The 25074-nt window shown below is 42.9% G+C and overlaps 1 protein-coding gene across 1 annotated transcript in view; it reads left to right on the top strand.

Moving 5' to 3' along the window:
- The window catches only part of CFAP61 (cilia and flagella associated protein 61), a 318407-nt gene that overhangs the window by 155089 nt on the left and 138244 nt on the right, over positions 1-25074 (top strand). Inside the window, exons 16-17 of the mRNA XM_063634162.1 lie at positions 713-919; positions 3860-4009. Of these exons, the coding sequence (XP_063490232.1) occupies positions 713-919; positions 3860-4009 (357 nt within the window). The remainder of the gene's footprint in view (positions 1-712; positions 920-3859; positions 4010-25074) is intronic.

The following is a 25074-nucleotide window of genomic DNA, read 5'->3' as shown; positions in this document are numbered from 1 at the left end:
ACTTGAGGCCAGGAGTTCAAGACCTGCCTGGCCAACATGGTGAAACCCTATCTCTACTACACCTACAAAAAAAGTAGCCAGGCGTGATGGGGGGCACCTGAAATCCCAGCTACTTGGGAGGCTGAGGTGGGAGGATCTCTTGAACCCAGGAGGTGAAGGTTGCAGTGAGCAAAGATCACGCCAGTGCACTCCAGCCTGGGTGACAGAGTGATACTCTGTCTCAAACGAAACAAAACAAAACAAAGGGTGTGACTTGGGGGTGACACATTTCCACACCAACAGGTGAATAGTAATGCATCAGAGAACACCAGTGGCTCTGTTTGCCTGACTCCTGAATTTCCCACGGGCTCCGTCTCTTGTGCTGACTGGCTTGTGCTCACATCACCTGGCAGTGTCACGGAGCTGCCGTCCTGCCGCTTGGCCAATGGCACAGACTCGGGGCTCTCTGAGTTGATAGCAGCCATGGGTATGGAAGGAGCACATTACAAGCTGTGCTGCCATCCGCCAAAGACAATCCGTCAGAACAACTAGTGCTCAGGAAACGTAATTTCTAATTAAAAGAATTTACCATGAAGATGAGGTGGCAATATGGAAGAGAAAAATACATTTCTTACTATCATACCTAAAGTAATTTTTAAAAGATATTTATCACAAAATGCATGCCATTTGTTTAAAATGCTTGTAGAAACCATCCCTTCTATCTCTTCTGTAGGACATTGAGTACATACGGTCCCATTACAACATTGAAGATTTCATCTACTTCAGTCACCACCAGCGCGAAGAACACGGGCACATGCATCACTTTGCCCTCAACCCCATTTTCCGGCACTACACCAAGTTCTTTCTGAAGGAGATCCTGCGTTTAGGCTTTAAATCCTGTCTCTACTACCCTGTTTACCCAAAATCCGGAGAAGGCAAGGTAAGAGAATGATGCCATTCACTTTCCCAGCAGGTCAACCTTCACAGTGTTGTTGGTGTTGTGTGCCACATTTTATTCATTCCTGTCATGATGGGTTTTGATGATAACATGAGTCTGAATTTCCAATGGCCATATTTAGTTTGGCCTTTTTCATAAACTACAGTGACATTCTGTAGGCTTCGAATTTCTGACACAATCACAACTAATGTAATTGGTAGTACAATATGTTGGCTTTTCTATATTGACAAAATAGAGACTGAAAACCATGCAAAAATGCTCTAAGAGCATGAAGATCTAATAATTTCTTATGATACATGAGTGCAATGCCAACATGATCCTTTTCTGTTCCTTCAAGCAAAGAACATTTCAGTGATGAATCCATAGAATAAATTAATTCTATTTTAGAAGACTGGCGTGCTATCCCAGCATTCCAAATAAGCACTATACACACCCCCACTAGGTGATGGAGAGAAAGTGCAGAGATACCTGATGCCGACGTAACCCCATGTAATACTTGCCACACTTGCATGGAGTAATACTGTGGTAATAGACACAAATCTGATGTGTATACATGGTGTGTATGTGCATGCACAGATAGCAAGCCCTCCATCTTACCTGCATACCTCCCATCCCACTTTAGTGTTCCTCATAGCACTCACCACCAACTGAAGTTATCTATTTTACCATGAACGCAGCTGTGCTTTTTTCTGTCTTGTTCGAAGCTGTATTCCCATTGCCTAGAAGAGTCACAAACACACACACACACAGAGACACCCCACACACTCTCATGCATTCATGCACATGTACCGCACTCTCAGACACACTCATGCATTCACACATATACTCACCCCCCTCCCCCACACGCACACACTCACACACTCGTATAAGGTGTCTGGTTGTTCCACAGGCAAGGGCCCATTCAAGATAGATTCCCAAGGGTTTTTTCCTGCAAATTGTTCTCTCAGTCACTGACAACATTGGTCCTCAGCGTGATGTAGACTTGGGGGTGAAGGGATTCAACCACTAGAACAGGTAGAAGTTGTCCCGTAAGATTCCGCTCATGAACGCAAACTTTCCCATGTTCTGCCTGGAGTCTTTGACATTGTCTCATCGGCACAAGGGAGCTAAGGATCTTAAAATGCCTTATTATTAATATGTCTATTTATTAACAGTCTAAAGTGTGTTAGTACATACACATAACAATAATTTTGCCAGTGTATTTTATTTAACAAAAACCTTTGGGAGAAGTCCAGAGGGAATGGGGAAGAAAGAAGAAAAACAGAAAAGGTTTTGAGTGAGATGTAGACTCTGCTCTAGTTTTTTTGTTGTTGTTGTTGTTTTTCCTATCAAAATGCAGCACCATGGCAATGAAATGGCCCAGCTTTGAACTCACTGAGATGGGAAGGTAACAGTTCTGGAAAATCCTGGTCCTGCACAGTTTTCTTTTACTTTGCACTTGGCCAAATGCCAGTTTTGTGACCTTCAGGATGTGATATTAAATTCTTGTTTTTATTCATGAAGTTGCCTGGATGTTCTGGGTTAGAGAAAGCCCATTTGCATCCATAATAAAAATAATACCTTGGGTATTTCATTAGATGTTTATACATTTACCTCAATAGTATGAAATTAGGAATATGTTCCACACTGTTATATATAGCCTCTAAAAACATGCTTGGAAACAGATTTCTCAGTCTGCCCTTCCAGTTGATTTCACATATTCATTTAAAACAAAGTGTATGAAGCAGTTCCAAATAATTTGGGTAAGAATTCCCAAATTCTGCTATAAATCCCCAGTTGACTACAGTAAAGTTGAGCTTTTTGGCTCACATTATGGGGATGGTTTTCTCTATATCCCTCTGGTCAGGGCATGTATTAAGAGCTCTTCCAGGCATAAAAACAGGATGCTGGCAAGGGTTCTGTTTTTCAGTTTGCGAAGTCAGGGTATGAAGTTCAGTGGTGAAGGATTTTAGAAAACCATTTTAGAAGCTCTTAGAAGTGTCAGGGGCTATTTTTAGAACTGCAAAAAAGTCATATGTAAACCATCTATTTATTAAAATGCATCTACAGTTGTTTTTCTTTCTTTGCTTTCCAGTCTAAATTCAATAAATGTATCATTAAAAGTTTTGATTTTACAGTCTAACTCTTCAGATTTAAATGGTTACAATGTCCTTAGTTCATTTCCCCAAAACCCCTAAGATTTCATAAATGTGACAGAAATAAAGATCACCATGTTTAGTTTTCTCTGCTAAGTTTTAAAAACTGGGTAAAATCAATATTTAAAACATTCCCCTAAGACATGATTTATCATAGTTCATTTCAATAAGTATAAATCCAACTCATACTTTAGTATTAGTCTAGATGTAAATAATATGATCTACTTCTCCCACACCCACCCCCACTTCCTAGTTTTATCTTTTTGTTCTAAAACAGTTTTTGTTGTTGTTGTTGTTGTTGTTGAACAAAGGTCTGGTTGAAGTCACTGTGAGTGACTTTTACAAACAGGAGGATTTTCACATCCCTGCTAAGTTACCCCTTGGATGACATTTTTATCTATGTGTCTTCTTAAAGCAGCTTGTGCCAAACATACAAAGGTTAACAGGATGCAGATAACACAGCTTAATGGGGTCAGATCAAGCTGATGCATGATCACTATGGAGAAGAATATCCTCCCGGGGAAAATACTTGTACTGAAAAATCCCATAAACCAAACCACTTGTTTATCTGTCATTCCCACAGAGATAGTAATGTAATTACTCTCGTAATTATCTTCATTAGTGTCAGGCATTATCTACAATTCATTCCTCTGCTCGAAGAGTATGTTTGTTTATTTGCTGATTTTTTTTCCTCTCTGACTTGGCCGAGTTAAGAGTTTTGTATTTGTAAAGCTGTACGCAGACATCTGTGCTGAGCCTCTCTGACATTCTCTCCCCTAAAATATAGATTGCTGTCTTTCAGTTCCAGAACCCCTACGCCCACTCCCTGACATCTGCCCTTCATTACTTGGTTCCCGTGCGACCACGACGACAGATTGTCTATCCTCTGGAAAAGCTTGGCATAAACGCTCCATCAAAGGCGGTCTCCAAGGATCCGGTGGGTAGCAGGGCGGCAGGCAGGGCGGCGCGGTGCCAGATCCCGCGGGCCTGGCAGATGGGGTGGCAGTGCTGTCTTCACAGGAGCAGGCTGCTTCTTAATTACAGGGAACCTGGTGCTCATACCCTTACAGGCGGAGCCCCGAGAAGGCTCCCCTGCAGCCCTTTCCCTCAAGTCGTTGTTTCCCGTGAAGCCTAAAGCAGTAGCCACAGGACCCTGCAAGGTCATCCCATGAGGATACCTCTCAGGCTGCTGTGTCCCAGGACAAAAGGCCTAGAGTCATCCTCCAACATATTTTCATTTTCTTTCCCTGTCCTCAAAAGCAGATTCCCCCTTTCAATGATGTTTTGCTTTCAAGGCATTAAATGGTCATTCGCTGTTAGGACAAAACTGACAGAGAAAACAGAGCTGGCTGCATTCGAGATGTTTGGGCCCCGGGTCCTAAGCTGGTTTGTTTCACTCCCTCCTCCAGGGGAATCAAGATGATTAACAGAAGCATATGAGCTGCCCTGGGGCAGCAGGAGTTTCTGACCTTAAAATGAATGGCCAGGGGCCACTTTTATTGGGAGAACAGGAAAAAGGACTGAAATCAAACCTAGATATTCTTTATAAATGGAAATGTACCTGTATACATACACACAGTTTTTTCAATAACTGAATTGGAAAACATAATTTTCTCATGTTGACTGATACGGGCTTGTAGTGTTTGTATACTCTTCCACTTAAGTAAGTAAAACAAACAAACAAACAAAAATCCCTCAGTGAGCCAACATTTGTCCTTTGTGAGAGAGGAAAAAAGGAAAGTGTAAGTTTAAACTCTCCAAACACTTACCCAAGGAGCTGCCCCTCAGAGCTGGAGACGATGCCGAAATAAACACCTCGCAACAGGCTGGGCACTGCAGGGAGGACATCACCCGACCCAGCGCCTGTCTTACTTGCGCGTGCACTGAGAGATGGGGAGGGCACCTCCATCAGACCAACTCAGGCAGCTTCGTGGGTGCACTGAGGGATGGGAAGGGCACCTCCATCAGACCAACTCAGGCAGCTTCGTGGGTGCACTGAGAGATGGGGAGGGCACCTCCATCAGACCAACTCAGGCAGCTTCGTGGGTGCACTGAGAGATGGGGAGGGCACCTCCATCAGACCAACTCAGGCAGCTTCGTGGGTGCACTGAGAGATGGGGAGGGCACCTCCATCAGACCAACTCAGGCAGCTTCGTGGGTGCACTGAGGGATGGGGAGGGCACCTCCATCAGACCAACTCAGAGGCAGCTTTGCGCGTGCACTGAGGGATGGGGAGGGCACCTCCATCAGACCAACTCAGGCAGCTTCGTGGGTGCACTGAGGGATGGGAACAGCACCTCCATCAGACCAACTCAGAGGCAGCTTTGCGCCTGCACTGAGGGATGGGGAGGGCGCCTCCATCAGACCAACTCAGGCAGCTTCGCGGGTGCACTGAGAGATGGGGAGGGCACCTCCATCAGACCAACTCAGAGGCAGCTTTGCACGTGCACTGAGGGATGGGGAGGGCACCTCCCATCAGACCAACTCAGAAGCAGCTTTGTGCGTGCACTGAGGGATGGGGAGGGCACCTCCATTAGATCAACTCAGAGGCAGCTTTGCGCGTGCACTGAGGGATGGGGAGGGCACCTCCATCAGACCAACTCAGAGGCAGCTTTGTGTCTTACATTCATCTTTATATTTGTAAAATAACAAAAAATTTATATCATTGTAAGTTTATATGTGAGTAGTCGCATCTGCTAGTTCGTGTCCTTTGTAGGGACATGGATGAAACTGGAAAACATCATTCTCAGTAAACTATCGCAAGGACAAAAAACCAAACACCGCATGTTCTCACTCATAGGTGGGAATTGAACAATGAGAACTCATGGACACAGGAAGGGGAACATCACGCTCCGGGGACTGTTGTGGGGTGGGGGGAGGGGGGAGGGACAGCATTAGGAGATACACCTAATGCTAAATGACGAGTTAATGGGTGCAGGAAATCAACATGGCACATGGATACATATGTAACAAACCTGCACATTGTGCACATGTACCCTAAAACCCTAAAGTATAATAAAAAAAAAAAATAAATAAAAGTTTTTCTCCAAAAAAAAAAAAAAATTTATATGTGAGTAGAGACTGATCATATAAAGCAGGACTTCCCAATCTATCTGTTCTTTTTTTTAATTAATGTGCAATTAGTCATAGATTGATAGTTTTGTAAAAAGTGAATTCCTGGGAAAACAAGATTAAAAGCCAAAGACAGACAAAATTCTTTTATTATTAGATTTAACAGACATAACATTACTCTGTTGGTTTGCTATAAAAGCTTCTGAATGCTTCTCTCGGTCTCTCTTACTCATATCTTCATAGACTTGTAATAGTTTGCACATGGGCACCTGTTCCAGAACACAGATTGATGCACTGGAATGCCCATGCACTCAGCACCCAGCTGCAATGATTTGCAACTCTTTAGCTAATTTTGGATCATCTGTGCCCCCACCACTTCCCCTTTCTCCTATATCATTTTGAAGCAAACTGCAGATTCATATCATTTTATCTGAAGGTCACAGGCATATTCTTAAGTAGCAGGGCCCACAGCACTGGAGATGAGACGTGCCTAGCCCACCTGGAAGACCTTTGGGATGGGCCACCATGTGGTCTGTTTGCATGTGAAGATCCTGGGAACAGACTGCTTTGGAAAGACAGCCAACACCCAGAAGTTTGGTGCAAAGACAGTGTCTTGGGGTCAGAGACAGTGGCTACATGCTGTCTCCACCACTGAAATACAGTTTCCACAGAGGCAAACTGATCTCTGGAGAAGGCACTGGGCATAGAAGTACATGGATGTGCCAGGTGTACAACTTTGCAGCTTCCGCATCAGATCAGGGTCAGGATGAGAGATGCTGACCTTCTGCAGTCATTGCTGACACTTATGCTTCAGTGGCAGCCCACGGCTCCTGCGCCTTCAGCCAGCCCTCTGGCAGCATGGGTGGCCTGGCTGGAGCTGGAGGGAGGAGTCCAGAGCTGCTGCATGGATATCAGGAAGCATCGTTTTTATGAATATGAAGCAGTTCCACACCTGCCCCCTCCCTCCTACCCTACTGTGAGAATTTTCAGTTAGGTGACTTTGAGGTGAGCTGGAGCTCTAGGTGGGGAGAAAGCCAGAGAGAACATTTTATTTCATTTAAAATTATCTCATTACTACTTCCCAGGTTGGTATGATCCGAAACCATTGCTTACATTGAGTTATCTTTTCCATGGTCATCTCAGTGTGCTGTGCCCCTCACCCCTGAGCCCTGGTGTATTTCAGCACAAAGCCAAGATGGATTGTTCAAACCCAGGGTCCAGGAAGACAGCCACCTAGCAGATGGGTGGGAGGATTTTAACACAGATGCCTGTTACCTGCTGTCGTGCTATTGTGCTTATTTCACAGATGAATTCTGACTGTTTAAGAAGCACTTTTATTGCTACTCATTGTACTCAAACTTCAGAAAATTGTAATGGAGATTTAGATTTGGTAAACAAGATTCAGTAAAAAATTTTAGACATATTAAAAGTTTAATCACAGGATTATTTATCGAGACCATAATCCACATGGAATGGGCCTCGGTATTAAAAAGTTAAAATGCTAAATTATATTATTAAAATTATTTTTCTCTTTTTAACATTTTAGACAGTTTTAATGTTTTAGAGTGATTATCTGACACAAGTTGAGCCAAGTAGAATATTTTTAGGAGGAATCTCAGTATAGCCCTCAAGACATTGTTTTCCTAGTAGAGCAATAGCATTGCAGTAGCAAACTGTGCAAGGCTGAGCAACTGTCATTACCAAATGAATGAATTTTCCCTTTAGGTTTCACATCTCCCACCACCCCCCCCCCAACCCCTCCCAGTGCATTGAGCTTTATATGAGACCCTCAGCTCCCTCACCGTGTCGATATCATTTCTCTTGCTGGCCACTCGTCTTTCATACATTTTATCCTATTTAAAGCATCTTAGAGTGACCATCCAGTCCCTAGCTTTCACCTAGGAAGCCAATCTTCAAGGGAACAGATCACTCCAGGCATGAGTAATGGGATAGAAAGCATTTCATCTCGGTAGGTTGCCAATTTGAATCTGGCACAAGGAAGCAGTGATTGAAATTCATCACTGCATGGCAGGGAAATATGCCCTCACTCCCACCCCAAGGCCCTCCTAATTCCTGCCTGGTTTGGACGATCGGTGTCCCGGCCACAACACCTTCCCCGTCGTTTCTATTAATTGACAGCCTATCCCGCAGCAGGTCATAAAAAAGAGCCTAGAAAACATAAATGATTTTCATCACACATTTCAGAATGAGGCCTCAAAGATTCATAGTAATGTCTCCACAGTCAACCAGTGTGAATGCATGGGTAAGAGGGCTTTTTCCTGACCAAGACCGTAATTGACATCATAGACCTGGAAGATTCTTTTCTTAGCTTGAATGAGCCATCTTGGCCTGTGCTTTTACATTATGAGAGTTACTCTCATGGAAGTTTTTATTAGATGACTCATCAGGGCCTGCCTGCATAAGAATTATTATTTTTTACAAAATTATTTTATTTCTTTAATTTTAGTTTTTGTTGGTACACAGTAGGTATCGATGTTTATAGGGTACATGAGATATTTTGATACAAGCAGGCAATGAGTAATAATCACATCATGTAAAATGGAGTATCCATCCATCCCTTCAAGTATTTATACTGAATGAGTATTATGATCAGGAAAACACTCAAAATTGGGCTGAATTAATTTAGTGGTTATATTGATTAAAGACGGCCAAACAAGCTGCCCTACACTTACTTTGAGGGTGGGTCTACATATAAGCCTGTTTTCTTTCCTTTCTGCCTTTTACAGGGATTCAGATATGACTGTGTCACCATCCATGCCTGCATGGAGCTTCCAGTCTAGTTTCAGTATTAACTGGGGGTAGATGAGGGCTTGTACTGGCCTCCCAGGTGACAAGAGCCCAAACTCAGGAGAGATAGCCACACTGGGCTCAGACCTGTTTCTGCAGAATTCCTGGAGAGGGAATGTGTTTGAAAAAAAGGCACTGCTTCCTTTCCAGGAATGGGAGTTTAAACAACTGTTATTTGTCATATTACACTCCAGAAAACCTGCTTTGAACTTAAAGAGCCCCTCCCATTGCCTCAGTATCAATAGATGCTCCCCATCATCCACTTCAGTCACTTCAGCTCTTCATCTTGGTTTATAGTGTTCATAGAATTGTAGCGTGAACTCACCTCTCTCTCAGAAATTTTCAGAACTAAATCAACCCTTCATCCTTCCTGAGCAATCATATTTTCAGAGTGATCTTGTTTTTTTCCGGTTGCTTATTAATGATGGTCTGATTAAATCTCAACTAATGAATTCTTTGGAGGCCTCCATTTGGGTTCTGTGCATTCATTTCTCCACATTTTCTCTTTGTCCTTCTACAAAGAAAAATGACGGTTTATGGAACCCCTCCCCCTCAGAGCTAAGTGATGGCCCTGCTTTTTCCTGGTATGTGATCTCTCAGGAAGATGTCACTCACTGGCATTCAGTTACCCTTTGAATTGCCCCTTTTCATCTGGCTGTTCTTCCCAGTCCAGCTATAATTACCATCTGATGGACTGTTACTGGATACTGTTTCACTTGTGCATCTGCTGCCTTAGGAAATCGCATTATTCTCCCAGCACCTGCTAGATTTTCCCCAGCTTTATTGTTTCCCAGCCCCTTCCTTAAACTTGGTAACTTTCACCGCCAGTGGTTAGACTTCCCTTGATTGTATTCGTGGTCGGGCTGTGTGGTGTGTTTTTAGCTCTTTGGCCATCACCTTGGTAGAGGTTTCTAAAAAGGCAGACCTGTATTTTTTCAGCATCGTATATGCTCTAATCATTATTAATGTGACCATAGGAGGAATATTTTCTTGAAATGAAATTAACCCACTTTAAATCATCGCCATGAGTCCAGTTTGCTTCTTCAAGCCACTTCCCAGCCAGTTCCTGTGTGTTTACACTATCTATGGGAAGTGCATTTCCTTCTACTTATAGTGAACTCTTTTCTCTCAGATTCTTAGGATCATTTACATAAGTTCCTTTATGGGCTTTTTTCTTTCTACAATACAAGTTTTGTGGTCATTTCTTTCCAATTCTCTGAACATTATCTAGTTTAATATAATATGTTATGTATTATATAAGTGTATATTATATGAATAGTATATAAATATCCACCAGAAGGACTTATAAACCAGTGTTTATTCTCATTACTGTCCTAATTGTTCACTCTTAGGAAGGTTACAAGGTAATAAAAACAACTACTGTTGCATTACTATTACTTCTTGAGCTCTTGCTTAAAGGCTTCCCATGGAGTTTCTTATCTAGTCCTCTCATCAGCACATGTAAACAGTTACTGCGATTACCATCCTCAGTGTACCTAAAGCAAACAGGCTTGCCAGGAGGGCAGGTAAATAACTTGTCCAAAGGCAAATTAATTGACAGAGTTTCAAACCCAGGCAGTTGGTTGCCAAAACTCCTATCTTTAACTACTTCAGATATACTTTCCTACCTAAAAGGCTGAAGTACTAATATGACTCATTATAGGGAAACCGAACTACAGAAAAGGAATATGGCTCGATACAGATCTTGTTGAACTTCACAAATCCTTGGCACCAGGTACTTAACCAAAAGGTGACCCGCAGATGATTGGATTTCTCCCAGTGCAGTCTGAATTTTCCTCTTGGCTGAATCATCCACTCTTGGGTTTGATCTGGTACCAGCCTGACCCTGTCTGACCTGGGCTGGGATGGAGCAGACATGGGTCCAGGTTGGTGTGCTGGCAGGTTTTGGACACCCGCTGATTCAGGCTGTCTGCAGTTAGCTCTCTGCTGTATGGGTTTGTTGTTACAAACCTTTGTAATTTTTGTTGTTACAAAAAACCTTTGTTGTTACAAAATTATGGTGGCAGCTGCTGGAAAAGGAAGAAAAAATTATGATCCCATATGGAGGCTACATTATACATTTCCCAAGATTCAGTTCCATGTTGGATGTGGTTTCAGAACCCAAGTAAGTGCCCATCAGATGAGTGACTACAGGTTTATTTTTGGGAGTGGGGGATGGGTGGAGGGAAGAGACAGGATGTGAATTAGTGGCATGATCAACAAGCTGTGGAAACTGTGGAGTAACTGGGCAGTGGTCAGGTGGCAAGATGAGGCTGTAAGGATATGATAGAGAAGAAATTGGGAAAAGTAACTTCTTAACATCTTAGTGTTGTCAGGAATCGATGCTACATCTTACCCTCATTTTCTAGGACAGATATTTATAGGATGGTCTCTCTCTTCCCCCAGCCATGTCTTTAACAGCTTCACATTGTGATATAAATCATACATATACACCATACAATTCACCCATTTAAGCCATACAATTCAATGGTTTTTAGTATATTCACAGAGTTGAACAACCATCACCACTATCTAATTTTAGAACATTTTCATCACCCGCAAAAAAAAAAAACCTGTGCCCATTGGTAGTCACTTCCTCTCTTTCCCAGCCCTCTCCTCTCAGCCCTAGACAACCAGTAATCTACTTAATCTCTCTATGAACTTACCTACTCTGGACATTTCATACAAGTTGCAACATATACTATGTGGTATTTTGTGACTGACTGGCTTCTTAGCATGTTTCATCCATGTTGTAGCATGTGTATTTGTACTTTATTTCTTTTTTATTGTTGAATATCCTATTGTGTGGATAATACTATATTTTATTTTTTCATGCATGAGTTGATGACATTTGAGTTATTTCCACTATTTCCTATGATGGAAATGTTGCTATGAAAATTTGCACACAGGTTTTTGGATATATATATATATATATATATGTTTTCATATGGGGGGCGGTGTCTATACCTACAGGTGGGACTGCTGGGTCACATGGTAACTCTATATTTAATATTTTGAGGAACTGCCAAACTGTTTTCCAAAGTGACTGCATTATTTTGCATTCTTTCATTCTTAGGTCAGATTCGGCATTCTGGCTAATAATTGATGAAGTGCTGGTCAAATCAAGGCCGTTGAAGGGCAATGTCTCAACTGTTCTTTCAGTTTCAGAAGTAGAGTTTCCACCACTCCAGGAGAGCTTCATACACACATTTGAGACTACACTGCTAATACTGTTTCAGTTCTTTTGAAAGCAGAGATTTTTCTAAAATAAAACCTCTGTTAGCTTTCTTGCTTCACCCTCTCTGACTCAGCAGCCTCTTGTGGTCCCATGTGGATGTCTAAGAGAGCTCAGGTAGCAAACAAGATGCCCATCCAAATGCAGAAGGAAAATGGGGGACTTTCTTTTTTTTTAAGGCCACCAGCATGTTCTTTGTTTGATCCACCTTTAGTAATATTATTGCTCTTAAAAAGAGCTGCCACCACTTCCAACAGAACAGAAAAAATTCTAAGGATTTCCTGGATGCTGATCGGGTTCTTGCCACTACCCCGTAGGAGGGAAAAAAAAAATGCATTCTATTCCCTGCAGAGCCAGGGTAATGAATGCCACAGAGGCCCAGAAGCGCCTCCGAACGCATCAGCTGCCTGCCGCAGAGCTCTGGAAGCCTGCAGCCTAGCAAGGCTCCGGGTGGAGCTGAGCTCCGGGGCAGAAACTGGCCTTCGCGGCTAAGTGGCTTCTTCAGAATCCACCTTCAGGGAAGAGAGGAATGGCAGCTCCAACGTGAGGCTTTGCTTTGTGTATTTTAAAGTAGCTAGGGATATAAAATGACAAAGGGGACAATTAGAGCTGCAGATACTGACTAGAGAAGTGACATCTTTTCCCCTTGATTAAAAATAATGTGTTATTACAAAAGCAATACATGTTTTTGGTAGAAATTTTAGGAAAAAACAATAGAGAAAATCAGTAAAACCTTCACTCCTCCTGTCTTTTGATTACTTTTGTTAATATTTTGGGGTTTCAACTTCTGGATTATTTTCTGTGAAAAAGACTACATATATGCTATTAGATTGGGGTTATAGTGTTTGAAACATGCCTCTTCACTTAATATGTTTTGACTATATTTACTTGTTACTAAGTATTGTAAAGTGTGATTTTCATGGCCACACAGTTTTCTGTGAAGCAGCAAGCCCGCCGCTCAGTGAGTCCTTTCCTCCTGCCAGGCCCTGCATTACATCCTGTCCCGGATGATCTCCTTTCATTCTCATAGATGTTTCGGCGTCATCGTCTCCATTTTGTAGTGGGGAAAACTGAGGTTAGTAGAGATTTGGTAGTGCAAATGAGCCTTAAGCCAGCAGGACTTGTGGGAATAGTCACGAAGCCACTTGAGTTCTATATCTCATCGCCCTGTGAATATGTTCTATGTGGCTGAGTTTTCTCCTGCACCCGCATGGAAAGTGAGCAAGTTCTGGGACCTTCTGGTCAATTCTAGATCATTAAAGCTGTATGGGTCATTTCCAATCAACAATATATGATCTTAATTCCATAAAATGTCCAATTTCATTTTATGTAATAATCAAAATTCAATTTTCCTCCAAGAGTTAGACTCCCCTGACCCACTACTGAAGCCTGCAGCACATAGGAAGCCTGTGGCTGGAGAAGGCAGGATGGGGAGGGCCTCTTGCCTCTTCCTAACTCTCATGCCCCTTCCACTTACTTAGCATTTATATAGCTTTTCAGTATTTAGTGCTTTCTCTTTCTTTAGCTTATCAGTGTCTTCTTCTTATTGAGCTGTATTTCTAGTCCTTCTGAAATTGGGGTCAGGGCAGGGAGGAACAGTTGGAGGAGGAGGCAAGTCTGAACTTGGCCACTGCTATCGTAAGATGGCACCTACTCTGTGTGCTGGACTCTTCTTCCCTTAGTGTGTGTTTGCAGTTTCCTAGGTGATTCCTGTTTCTAGGGACCTCTCACCAGCATTCCCATGATGCAGAAGATGCCATCCTCTAGCTTTGACACTGAGTCTCATTTGCCCCTGGAGGTGCCCTATAGGAAGGACCTGCGAGAAGAGCTCTTGCCTCTGTGGGTCAGCAGGTTCTGCCCGTGCAGGCCACCTGCCCTTCAGCTCACCCAGCACATCCATCCACTGTGTCTAGGGGACTCACATGAAGCTCTTGGAGGGCTCCCAAACCCTTTCTGTGACTTGAAGCAAAAGACAAGGCACCCCCTCCATCTGTTCTCTTTGGGGTGGGGGGCATGGGACTCACGGCACGTCAACGGTTCTCCTGGAAGAAATCTTCAAAAAAGCCCCTTTTGCAGGTACTCATCTAACCCTTTCATGTCTTCATTATGAGTTAGGAGTTAAAAGGCATTTAATTGGCGCTTGCCACTGACTTTGGCATTTTTATAAGGGGGCTCCTTTGGAATGTAGCATCTATTGTCTTCATGCCGAGGCCACACAGCTGCTAAGTCACGGTTTGGGGACTAAACAGGGTGATGTCAGAGCCCACGATGCACCATTGCTGTGTGTAGGCCAATTCCCTCATGTTGGTTAAGTTTTTATCCCAATTTTTATCATGATGAACAGTGCTACCCTGTCTGCCCTTATTATTTTTCAGCACATTTGTTTGGATTTCCTTTGAATAAATTCCTGGAAATGGTATTGCTCAGTCAAAGGTAAAGTTACTATCTCTTTAATCAAAAAGCATAAAGTTTTAGAATTTGAAAATGAAAACTTGTGATTCCTGAATTGAAAAAGATGATTTCTCTTGGCAATATGTTGCTTTATCTAAGCAACATGCAGAGTACAGAGATATACAGCAAACCCTCTTTTTTATGTCAGATACAGATTTTTAAGACAAGTAACCAGGTGTGCAAAAGGATACATCTTTTATTTTCCTATTTGTGTCTAATTGAACTGAGTCTCTGCTTTGAGCCTTTATTCCACCTGATAGGAGTAAAAGTAACCTCCATCAATTCTGGGTAAATTTAATCATTTAATGTTTACATTGAGTCCATTTGGGAGCTTTTCTTCTTTCATGTTTTTAGGCAGGTAGGAAAGACACCCAAGTTCTCAGGAGCTCATGGACATGGAATGCATGGAATGTCATGGCATCGTGGCGGGCGGGGAGGAGGCTGGGAGGGGAGGTACCTGCTGCTTGGATAGTGCCTGTCCTCACAGGAATCCTGAGTTCAGAACATCAGTTTTTGTCCTCAGGCAAAGTCACCCCTTGTCCTGGCATCTAAGCCCCTGCAGGCCTCACTGCTTTCTGCAGAAGCATCCCATCCTCACAGCCTGGAGGCCAGTCTGAGTGTGGCCTTGTGTTCCCTGGAGCCAGTGCTCTCTTCCTCTCCTGCTTTCCTGGCTTTGGGCTTTCAGAAGCTCATTGCTGCCTCATTTCCTTCCTCGTCCAGGAAGCTCCCTCAGCCGTCTCCACTGGACTCTTCCCAGGACAAGGTGGCAGTAGAGTCCCCCTCGTGAGGCAGTCTCTTCTTCTTGTATTCTCCAAAATCTTTGTGGGGATCCCGCCCCCTTCCTTCCACTTTCCTGGCCTTAGCCAGAGGAAGGAGAGGGCTGTGCTGCACTGATTTCTCCTTCTTCAGCTCTGGCTTTCCTCCTCCTGGTCCTCAGACAGTGGGCTCGCTGTCCCCATGTGTTCTTCTGCATCTGTCATTGGAAGCATCAACTTTGACTTTTGATGCATAACAGTCCAGCTTTTGAGAATCAAAAGACCTTCTTGCAACCTGTTATCTGCCTGGAAACAAAACAGCACAGAATTGACGCGTTTGTTCTCTGGGGCTGGGTCTGCCCAAAGGCCCGGTGTCCCCTGGCTGTTGCCTGCAGCATCAGGAGGGATCATGAGTCAGCAGGGATTGGCAGAAATGAAACACATCTGCTAGTACAAAAACAGCACCCCACTAGGATGACAGCAGCGACAGACACATGAAACACAGACCACAAATGCCCCTCTGGGGCTGGCCGACTCCCTCTGGCTCGTGGAAGAATTATAAAAGCATGATTCCATTCATTTTGAAGTGATTGGAGGTCAGTAGATGCATATAGAATAAAGTACAGTGGCATAAGCCTAACTTTCAGGCCTTTTTATTAAAACTATCACTTGTTATATCCCATTAATAAATTCTAGTTGTACAAATGGGATATGGGCCAGGCACAGTGGCTCATAGCTGTCATCCCAACACTTTGGGAGGCTGAAATAGGAGGATCACTTGAAGCCAGGAGTTTGAGACCAGCCTGGGTAACACAGTGAGACCCCTATCTCTACAAAAAATAAACAATTTAAAAAATGGGTTATGCCTGCCTGGAAGATGTGAAAGATCAGGAAAAACAACCGAGAACCTAGAGAGGTTTTACATTCAAATTAAACTGAGATAGAGTAAAAGCCTTCCACAGTTTAGTAACTTTCCTAAAGCAATTTGAGCTTGGTTATCATTATTTGCACACTCACCAAATCCAGAGGGAAAATGGCATTTGAGCTCATCAGAGGCAGAGGATTAAATGGGCCTTGGAAAGTGCAGTACCTGGTTAGCCAGGGGCGCGGTCCCCCCGAAGGGCTGCCCCACGTGGACTTGGCCGAGTGGGCATGGACCGCCTTCCACCTCTGTGTTCCATTAGAGAAGCAGCTTGAAGCCCACAGTCCTCAGTTCTCAATCTGCTCTCATTCTCCAGGGTTGAACCACTTTAAGTATCAAAACTTTTAGTCTGCATGTTGCCTCAAGACCATTAAGCTTCGTCAAGATTACTGATGTCATGATCTCCATAGTAACCAACTTAATAAGCAAGAAGAAAATACAAAAGATGACTTAAAAACAGGGGAAAAAACAGAATAAATAAGGTATGAAAATAGCATGGGAGCCATAAAGATTTTTTTTTTTACTGCCACTTTGAGATATCAAACATGACTCAGCTACAGTGCAGGCAGGCATGAGCCATTTGGTCCGTCGAAACCCATGGCAATAAACCTAAATTACAGACTATGCCACATTCCTACTTCTTGTGCTGTTCAATTGTGTCCCAGGTTTTGTTTTATTTTTTCATATAATTCAGTGCACTGAAATTATCACTGTGGTAGTCACTGTAATTGTGGTTTTTATGGTAGTTTATGTATTTAACCAAAAAGAGCTGTGCTTCCAGGGAACAGGTCTTAGGCAGCACTTTCCAGTCACCTTAGCAGAGCTCCTCTCTGGTGCAAACCACTCCCCCCCACCGCCATTCACGGATCTGTGGGGACAGCACTTTTCATGAAACTGGAGTTGATGGTTGATTTAAAAATGGAATTGAGTATTATCTGTCACAAATCACAGTTGAGCAGGTCCCAAAGATGGGCTGACAATGTCCCAAAGGATTATATATCACACGTCTTTTGATTTGTTTGCAGGCAACATCGATCCCCACACACTGGGTCTTTGGTCACCGTGTGTTGGTAGGACCGAGGCTGGCAGGCCCCTTTGAGACCATGTGACTCCTAACAGCTCAGCACTTCCACCATCCCATTCAAGAGCAGAAGGCGGCCATAGCTCACAGAGCCCAAATTCCAAAAGGATCTCCAGGCCCCTGAGGACTCAGATGCTTCTCATGACTCTCTCTCTGTCCCTCTCTCCCTCCAGCCATCTCTCTCTCACACACACACCAGGCATACATAAATACATACACACAGAGTACACACAATCCCCATCCAAGTTTGGCCCCGGGGAAGTGCTTACACTTCCATTTCCAACCACGTCTACATGTCGTCACTTCCTGGTGCGGTGGGAGACAACAGCCTGATTCTGGAGTTCTGTGACCCACCCCTGCCTCACCAACAGCCAGGTCACTGCACCAGAGGCCAGGTGGGTTTGTCTCTCCCTGAGCCTGTTGCTCTACCCCCACCAAACCATGTTTCTAGGTGTCCTGCTTTTTATCCATGACCCCGATAAACACTATGGCTTTTGTACTTGCTTTTCAACTGAGAGAGGAACCCCTGATATCCTCTACCCCCACCTGCCACTGAGAAGTCCCCTTGTTGGTCGTTCCCTGCTCCTGCCTGGTCAGGCTCTTCTGTTGAAACCACAAGTGCAGGGCCTGTTCTGCATCACTGGTTAGGAGGCTTGGAGGTGGAGAATTAATTTATGTCATTCGTTCAGTCAGTATTGTTGCGTGCTGATCATGTGGTGGGCCCAGCTCTGTGCTCTGTGGGGACAGCCATAAATAGGCACATCCCTGCCACATAGCACTTGCATTCTAGTTGGGGCGGCAGACAGTACACAAGCAGACCAGGAGGCACCGTGTCTGGTGGCAGCAAGTGCCATCAGGAGGAGAGCCCTGGAGGGGAGGGTGGGAACAAGGCAGGTACAACTCTTCTGATCAGGATCATTTAAGCAGAGCCCTGACTCCATAGAACACAGAGGTGGAATGTGGGCCACGAGGAAGCAGCTAATGCCACTTCTTCCCTCAGACCCTCCAGAAGCCTCTGCGGCCTGTGAGCCCCTCCTCTGAAAGACACGCCTCCACACACACTCAGCCCGTGCAGCTTCAGCGCTTTTGACTTAGTTTCGTAATTATTTTGAAAGAATTTCATGCAAGAAGCCCATCGGATGCAATTAAAACCTGTCAAACGTGTTCTCAAGGCAAACCCTCCCATTTTTAACCTTGTCCAGCTTGTGAAAGTATAACCAGTGCTACATGCGATTGTAACTCCCCTTGAAACCACCATTTCTATTTTTCGAAACAGGAGGGGAAAAGCAAGCCAGTGGGCTCAGAACATGAATTTAGAATTTCAGGAATCCAAATTATGGAAAAGGTGAAATATTTTACCTCCGTGGCAGTTGGCCTCCCAGGAATTCCCAGGGAGGACATTGTATCTGTTTAAGGGGAAAAAAAAAAAAAAAAAAAAATGACAAAGTAACCCATTTTGAAGGCTCTACTCAACAGATGTGTAGAGTATAGAAATCTATGTATTATTAAATAATTCTTTTTAATATGCTCAAGAATAAGCAATTTGTAAGCCTGTTTACGTTCTCACCATCTGGGTGCATTCTGTCACCCATCTGTTTCATGTAATTATGTAATTATCAATATAAGGAAAGAATAGGTGATATAATTAACAAGAAAAACTGATCCACACTGAAGAGTAAAAATGACATACATCTGTTGAATAGCTTTTTGTTTCTCTCCCTTCATTGTTAACTGTTTTTTTCACACCCTTCAGGAGAGCTGTTTTCGCCGTGGTGTGCAATCTCTATCTCTCTCTCCACCCCCTCCCCACCCCCTCACATGAAGGCAGAGTGTTTCATCAGGTCTTATGGAAGCGACGCAACTTTGAAAGAAATGAGCAAAGCCTTCTTGGAGTTATTCATTGATTCTTTACCTCTGTGAGGGCCCTGATAGTCACTTCCAGAAGATGTAAGGTAGCAGCTAGAACTCCAGGAAATATTTGAATTAATTAGTGGCAGATGGAAGGACAGGGCAGTGCGGGGCCCTCTCAGGATATTGGACAGAGAAGCTGCTTGAGAAAACTTCCCATACTCGGTGCTTTTGTTTTGATGTCCAGGCTCAGGCAATCTGTGTTGTTTCATAACAGTACCACCATCCCAGTGGACTGTGTGCATTTCCACGTAATCCCACTTAAGTTAGTCCCTGGAGTAGCTCCTTTGTGTAACAGAGCTTTGTGTATGTGGGCACACAGATGGAATTCAGGCAACTTCTTCACCCTGCAGACAGAAATGGCAGGGAGTGATCACCGCCTCCTCTGTCTGACCAGGCCAGGCTCCAAAGTTCTCCCTCCGTGACTTGGAACCAGCAATACGTATGTATTCAAGGAGGGGCATTGCAGTGATCTCTTAGTTTCTGTGACCCCCCATCCCAAGCCTTTCTGTTGAGTCCTAAATTCAGTTCTCCAAAGATGAACACTGTCCACAGGGATTCTCCCCAACAATGGAGGAAGCCATCCCTGAAGATGCATGGTCTTGACAAAACCTTGAATTTCAACCCCAAGACACACAAAGAAGACTCACAGCCCCCTGGACCCCTGTAAACAGCAGTCACTATTAGAGATGAAGGCCTAAAATCTCAACACTTCTTTCCACTGATTGAAAATTCGGGAGCAGGACTCCCCTCCTGGCCTCCTCAGTATTCTGCAGACCATCCTGCCTTCTGTCTGAAAAGGGATCCTGCCTGCAGAGTGCTGCACCTGCTTCCTGTTTAGGGCGTAGGGCAGGCAGAAGGAGAGTGGAGAGAGAGAAGCATCCACAGGGAGCAGACCCATAAAACTACAGAGGCTTTCTAAGCTATAGCTCTCACCAAGGAATTAAACCTCACTCAGACACTGACAGAGAAATCTCTTATTCAGTCACTTCTCAACTTTTTTTTCTTCAAACAGTGCCACTCACTCTAGGGCTCACTCTGTTTCGTCTTTCTTGGTGATCATTTTGCATGTTGAGATTGTGTTGTTTTGGAGACACGTGCTCATCTTGGCATCTCGTGACAGAGCCTCTTGATGGCATAGTCTCCATCCAGGCTTGGCTTCTGGTTCACCTCCCACACGGGAAGCCTCATGTCAAAGCAGCCACTGGCTTCTCTGCCTTCATTGTTCCATGTCCAGCAAGCAAATAAATAACTAGTTCCCACGCAGGTTTCTCTTTGTTTCTTTGAGTCAAAAATTATTCTTTGATAAGTCCTCCATAAAACCTTCCTCTAATCCTCCATGAAACCTTCCTCTAATCTATCTGTATTTTGAATTGTTATTGCTAAGGATTTTGTTCTTAAAACAATGGATACCCATAGAACAAGCATATCGGAGAAATTATTGGCACGCCGTGGGGAGAGTATTTGGAAGGAATAAGTAGTAGGGACAAACGCAGCTGGGATACTCAGGGGATTTTCTTGGTTTTGACTTTATGTTTCCTAAATCCAAAGTTAAAATAGTTTAATTGCAATCATCACTGACTAATCCATTAAGGATTTTAAAGAAAATAATACCATGTGACTCCTAAAGAACCTTTTGTTTGCCATTTCTAGTTTTGAAAGGTTTTAACCATGATTTCTTTTTCAAGAAACATTTCAATTGTATTTTTTAGTATTTAACAAAAGAACATAGAGTAATTCTTCCTCAAGAGAAAATTATTATAGAATACCTATTTATATATATATCATATTCAACTAAAAATAAAAATAAAAAAACTTCATATTCTGTACTGAACCACATTAAAAATCATTAAAGCTTGGACTATATGGTTTTCATTTAACCCTCAAAAGTGGCATTAATTTTTCAAGTGGTAACTGTTGCTTAAGATGCTATTGTGCCTGTGTGATAAATGTTTAATGATTTGGTAGTACATGCATGGCTTAAAATCCATTATTTATTGCACCTTTGCTTGCCTGGCAAAGGTGACGATTTTATAGCCCCAGCAGTCATGCAAACACATTTATACCAAACCGATGACTGATAATAAATTTCCTTACTGTAAATGTCAGTGGGTTTCATGTGTTGCTGCCATTACATCTTGTTTGGAAGCTGAATGCTACACAGTTATGGGAGGCGCCAGATGGTGTCATTAACACGAACACTGGGACTGTTTACCGCTGACGTGCGTGTGAGAAATTAAAAGTACGTGACCTGTCTTTACACTGACATGTGATGTCAGTGGTGAACGGGTGTTAATTACAGTGCAATATGCTTGCCTAGTCCCTTCCATCCCACTCAGAGGGGTTTTAGGGAATTTTTTGAAAATAGTTTGTGTTTGAATATACACAGAGTGAGCAAAAGGGAGAATTTCCCGAGAACTCCTGTTTGGTTTTGTATTTGGAGTCTCAGACACCCTGAAAGTCACAGCTGTCATCACATAGGTGTCACCCTCGTGAGCAGCAACCCGCGTCCCTGCCAGGACTTCTGGGCATGGGGAAGCCTTTTGTGCTGATTAATTACAGCAGTATTGTTATTGCTGTTTGCTTGGTTGGGTGTTTTATTTTTATTTTCATGACTACTTCAGATATTTTGAATACTGTTTTGGAAAAGTTTCCATTGAGAGCATGGAATTAACATTTTTTTAAACTTCTGTCAAAATCATCAGGAATTGATTCAAAGAATGAGAAGAAAAACAGTGGAAATTTTCTATACCAATTTTTTTTCTCATGGGATGGGATCTTCATTTCCTAAGAATTAGCGGTAAAGACTTAGATCTTTATTTTCCCTGATCTGATGTGAAGTATCTGAGTGATTGAAATTAGCCTTGTGTGTTTTATTAAAATGTTTCTCTAACTTGTGTTCAGCAGTGGCCACTCCCATTTATTGTATTTCAGCTTCCTTCCTGTTGACGTTTCTGCTTAGCTCTCTTTTCATTTCTATTTAAAAAGAAGGTGGATTTGTTTTATTCCTCCCTCCAAGTCCTTCACTTGAACCAAGAGGCTATTCCACTGAATCTGACCAAATTCCTTTGAACTTTGTAGCCTTAGCATACTCTGTAGGAATTTTCAGAAAGGCTTATTCTTTCAAAACAATCATTGTGCATTGCTTTTACAAAAGCCCAGCGATCCTTTTGGTGTACAGAATTTTAAAGTCATGTGAAAGAGAATACAAACCATTGTTTGCATTGAGATGAAAGAGATATGCTTAATTTCTTCAGACTAAATCAGAGATACAATTGGATGTCAACAGAAATAGTGAGCCTAGCTGAAAGACTAAAATTGTGCATGGAAGCACACATTAGAAATTTAAAATAGAGTCGCGCATGTTAGCTTGCTCACAGGACACATGTGTGTTGAAAATATCCAGGAGTGAAAATAAATGTGAAATAAATATCCAAGAGTGAAAATGGTGGCAAGATAGCAAGATTGAAAAGTTGTATCTGTGGAACAGCACACACTTGGACCAAACTTCTCAGAAAAATGAGATTTCTGCCACTGCTATCGTTGTTCTAGCAAATGAACCAGAGGCCTAAGCCGGCAGAGCAAATAGCCACTTAACTTACTGGGCCTGAGCAAACAGCATATTCCCTGGGGGAACAGAAGGTCTCATCTTATTCTGTGTGCAGAGATTTACCAAATAATGTTGCCTGAAGGGAGGTCGTGGTGTGGACACAATTGGCCATCAGCTTTCCCTCCCAGCCTTTTGTCCCAATTCTTTCTGCTCCCTTTGTGTCTCCCTCTATGTCTGCTTCTTGTATTGCCTCTGCAAGACTGTGCAGCCTTCTCCTTTCAAAGGTTGCTCTCAGAACACAATCTGCAAATCCATTCATGTAGACTGACCTATGGGTCAGTGGGTGTGTCATCCTTCCAAATCCTCATCCTGGCTTTTCCCTCTCATCCAGAAACTTGTTCCCTCTTGTTCACCTGGAAATACCCCATTGATTCTGCTAAATTTAGCTCCACTGTCACTTTCTCCAAGCTGCCTTACGTGACATTTCCTGCTATCCTAGACCAGTTAAACTTCATCTGATTCCATGGCTTCCCAGCTGATATGGTTTGGCTGTGTCCCCACCCAAATCTCAACTTGAATTGTATCTCCCAGAATTCCCACGTCTTGTGGGAGGGACGCAGGGAGAGGTCATTGAATCGTGGGGGCTGGTCTTTCCTGTGCTGTTCTCGTGATAATGAATAAGTCTCACGAGATCTCATGAGCTTATCAGGGGTTTCTACTTTTGCTTCTTCCTCATTTTGTCTTGCCACCACCATGTAAGAAGTGCCTTTCACCCTCCACCATGATTGTGAGACCTTCCCCAGCCACATGGAACTGTAAGTCCAATTAAACCTCTTTCTTTTCTAAGTTACCCAGTCTTGGGTTTGTCTTTATCAGCAGCATGAAAACAGACTAATACACCAGCTGAGTCCAGAAAAACTTCCTAGGTGAGCACAGCCTAAACTACTGACCTACAGAACCATGAGCCAAATGAATACGTACTCTTTTAACCCACTGCATTTTGGCTTGGTTTATTACACAACAATAGCTTCCCGATACACTACCATTGTCACATGTACTGCGTTTTATTTGTTTACTTGTCTTTCCCCCAACCTAATGAGAATTCCTTAAAGACAAGAACCATGCCTCATTCACACCTCAGCATTTAGACCAATTGTTGGCATCTGGTAGATGCTTGATACGTATCTGTCAAATTGAAATTGTTGAATTAAACTCTGCTAACGTTTTGGTGGTAGAATTTCAGACATCAGGATACTGAATAGGTTATCTCAATGCCCTCAGCATTGCTTCACACATTCAGTTGCCTTCCCCACTGACAAGTTAGACTGTCCTTGCTGCTAGTGTTAAAGATAGTGGGCCCCAAATGGAGTCACTTGTGCTAAAGTTCCACTTTACCAGTCTGAAACTAGGTTATTTGCTTGAAATGTCTGACCTTCTGAGAAATCAGGAGAGAGGTGATATTCAAATCCCATTAAGCCAACAAGATTTTGCTTACATCTCTCTAAGGAAAGTAATATCGAAATGACCAATCCACTACTTGTTCATTGTTCCTGTATTCCTTCACCTTTTCACTGCCGATAAAACTTACCCACTCTGTCTAGCTCATCAGAGCTCCTTTCTGTTTTGTAGGTTGGATGCTGCCCAGTTCATGAATTGCTAATAAAAGTCAGTCAGATCTGTGAAACTCAATTTGTTGAAATTTTGTGCTTTGACTCTAGAATATTGATTTTATCCCAAAATTTTTTTTCCAGAGTTGCTTTTCTAGTTGGAGAAATGACTCTTTGGCATAGTAACTCTTTGCTGTATAGTTTAAGTTGTTTCTATAGGAATAAGGGCAGATTCCAGCCTACTTCCAGGATAGTAAGTACAAAATATTTTACAGTCTATGGCTAAATAGCAACTGTTCACGCATCTCTGATATATCATATGTCCCACCTTTATGATATGGATTGGGAAGAGAAAAATGACCTGAAATTCTCTTACCTTTAAGCAAATAGTACTTAGATGATGCCCCATACATTCTCCATAAACCTTCCCCTTACTGTTTTTAGGATGGGAAAACAACCAACAATATAACTTTTTCTCATTTCACAAAAATCTTAGAATACATTTACCACAGATTAGTTCATATTTTTCTTTGATTTTTTAACTCATTATTAAGACATTCATAATCAAAATGTGTATTATAAACATATATATGCTATGATATTGTGATAAAAT

The sequence above is a fragment of the Symphalangus syndactylus genome, chromosome 24, assembly GCF_028878055.3.
Source record: "Symphalangus syndactylus isolate Jambi chromosome 24, NHGRI_mSymSyn1-v2.1_pri, whole genome shotgun sequence".
NCBI classification, from domain to species: domain Eukaryota; kingdom Metazoa; phylum Chordata; class Mammalia; order Primates; family Hylobatidae; genus Symphalangus; species Symphalangus syndactylus.
Note: the sequence above shows the minus strand (reverse complement) of the source record. Positions and strands in the feature narration are given on the sequence as shown.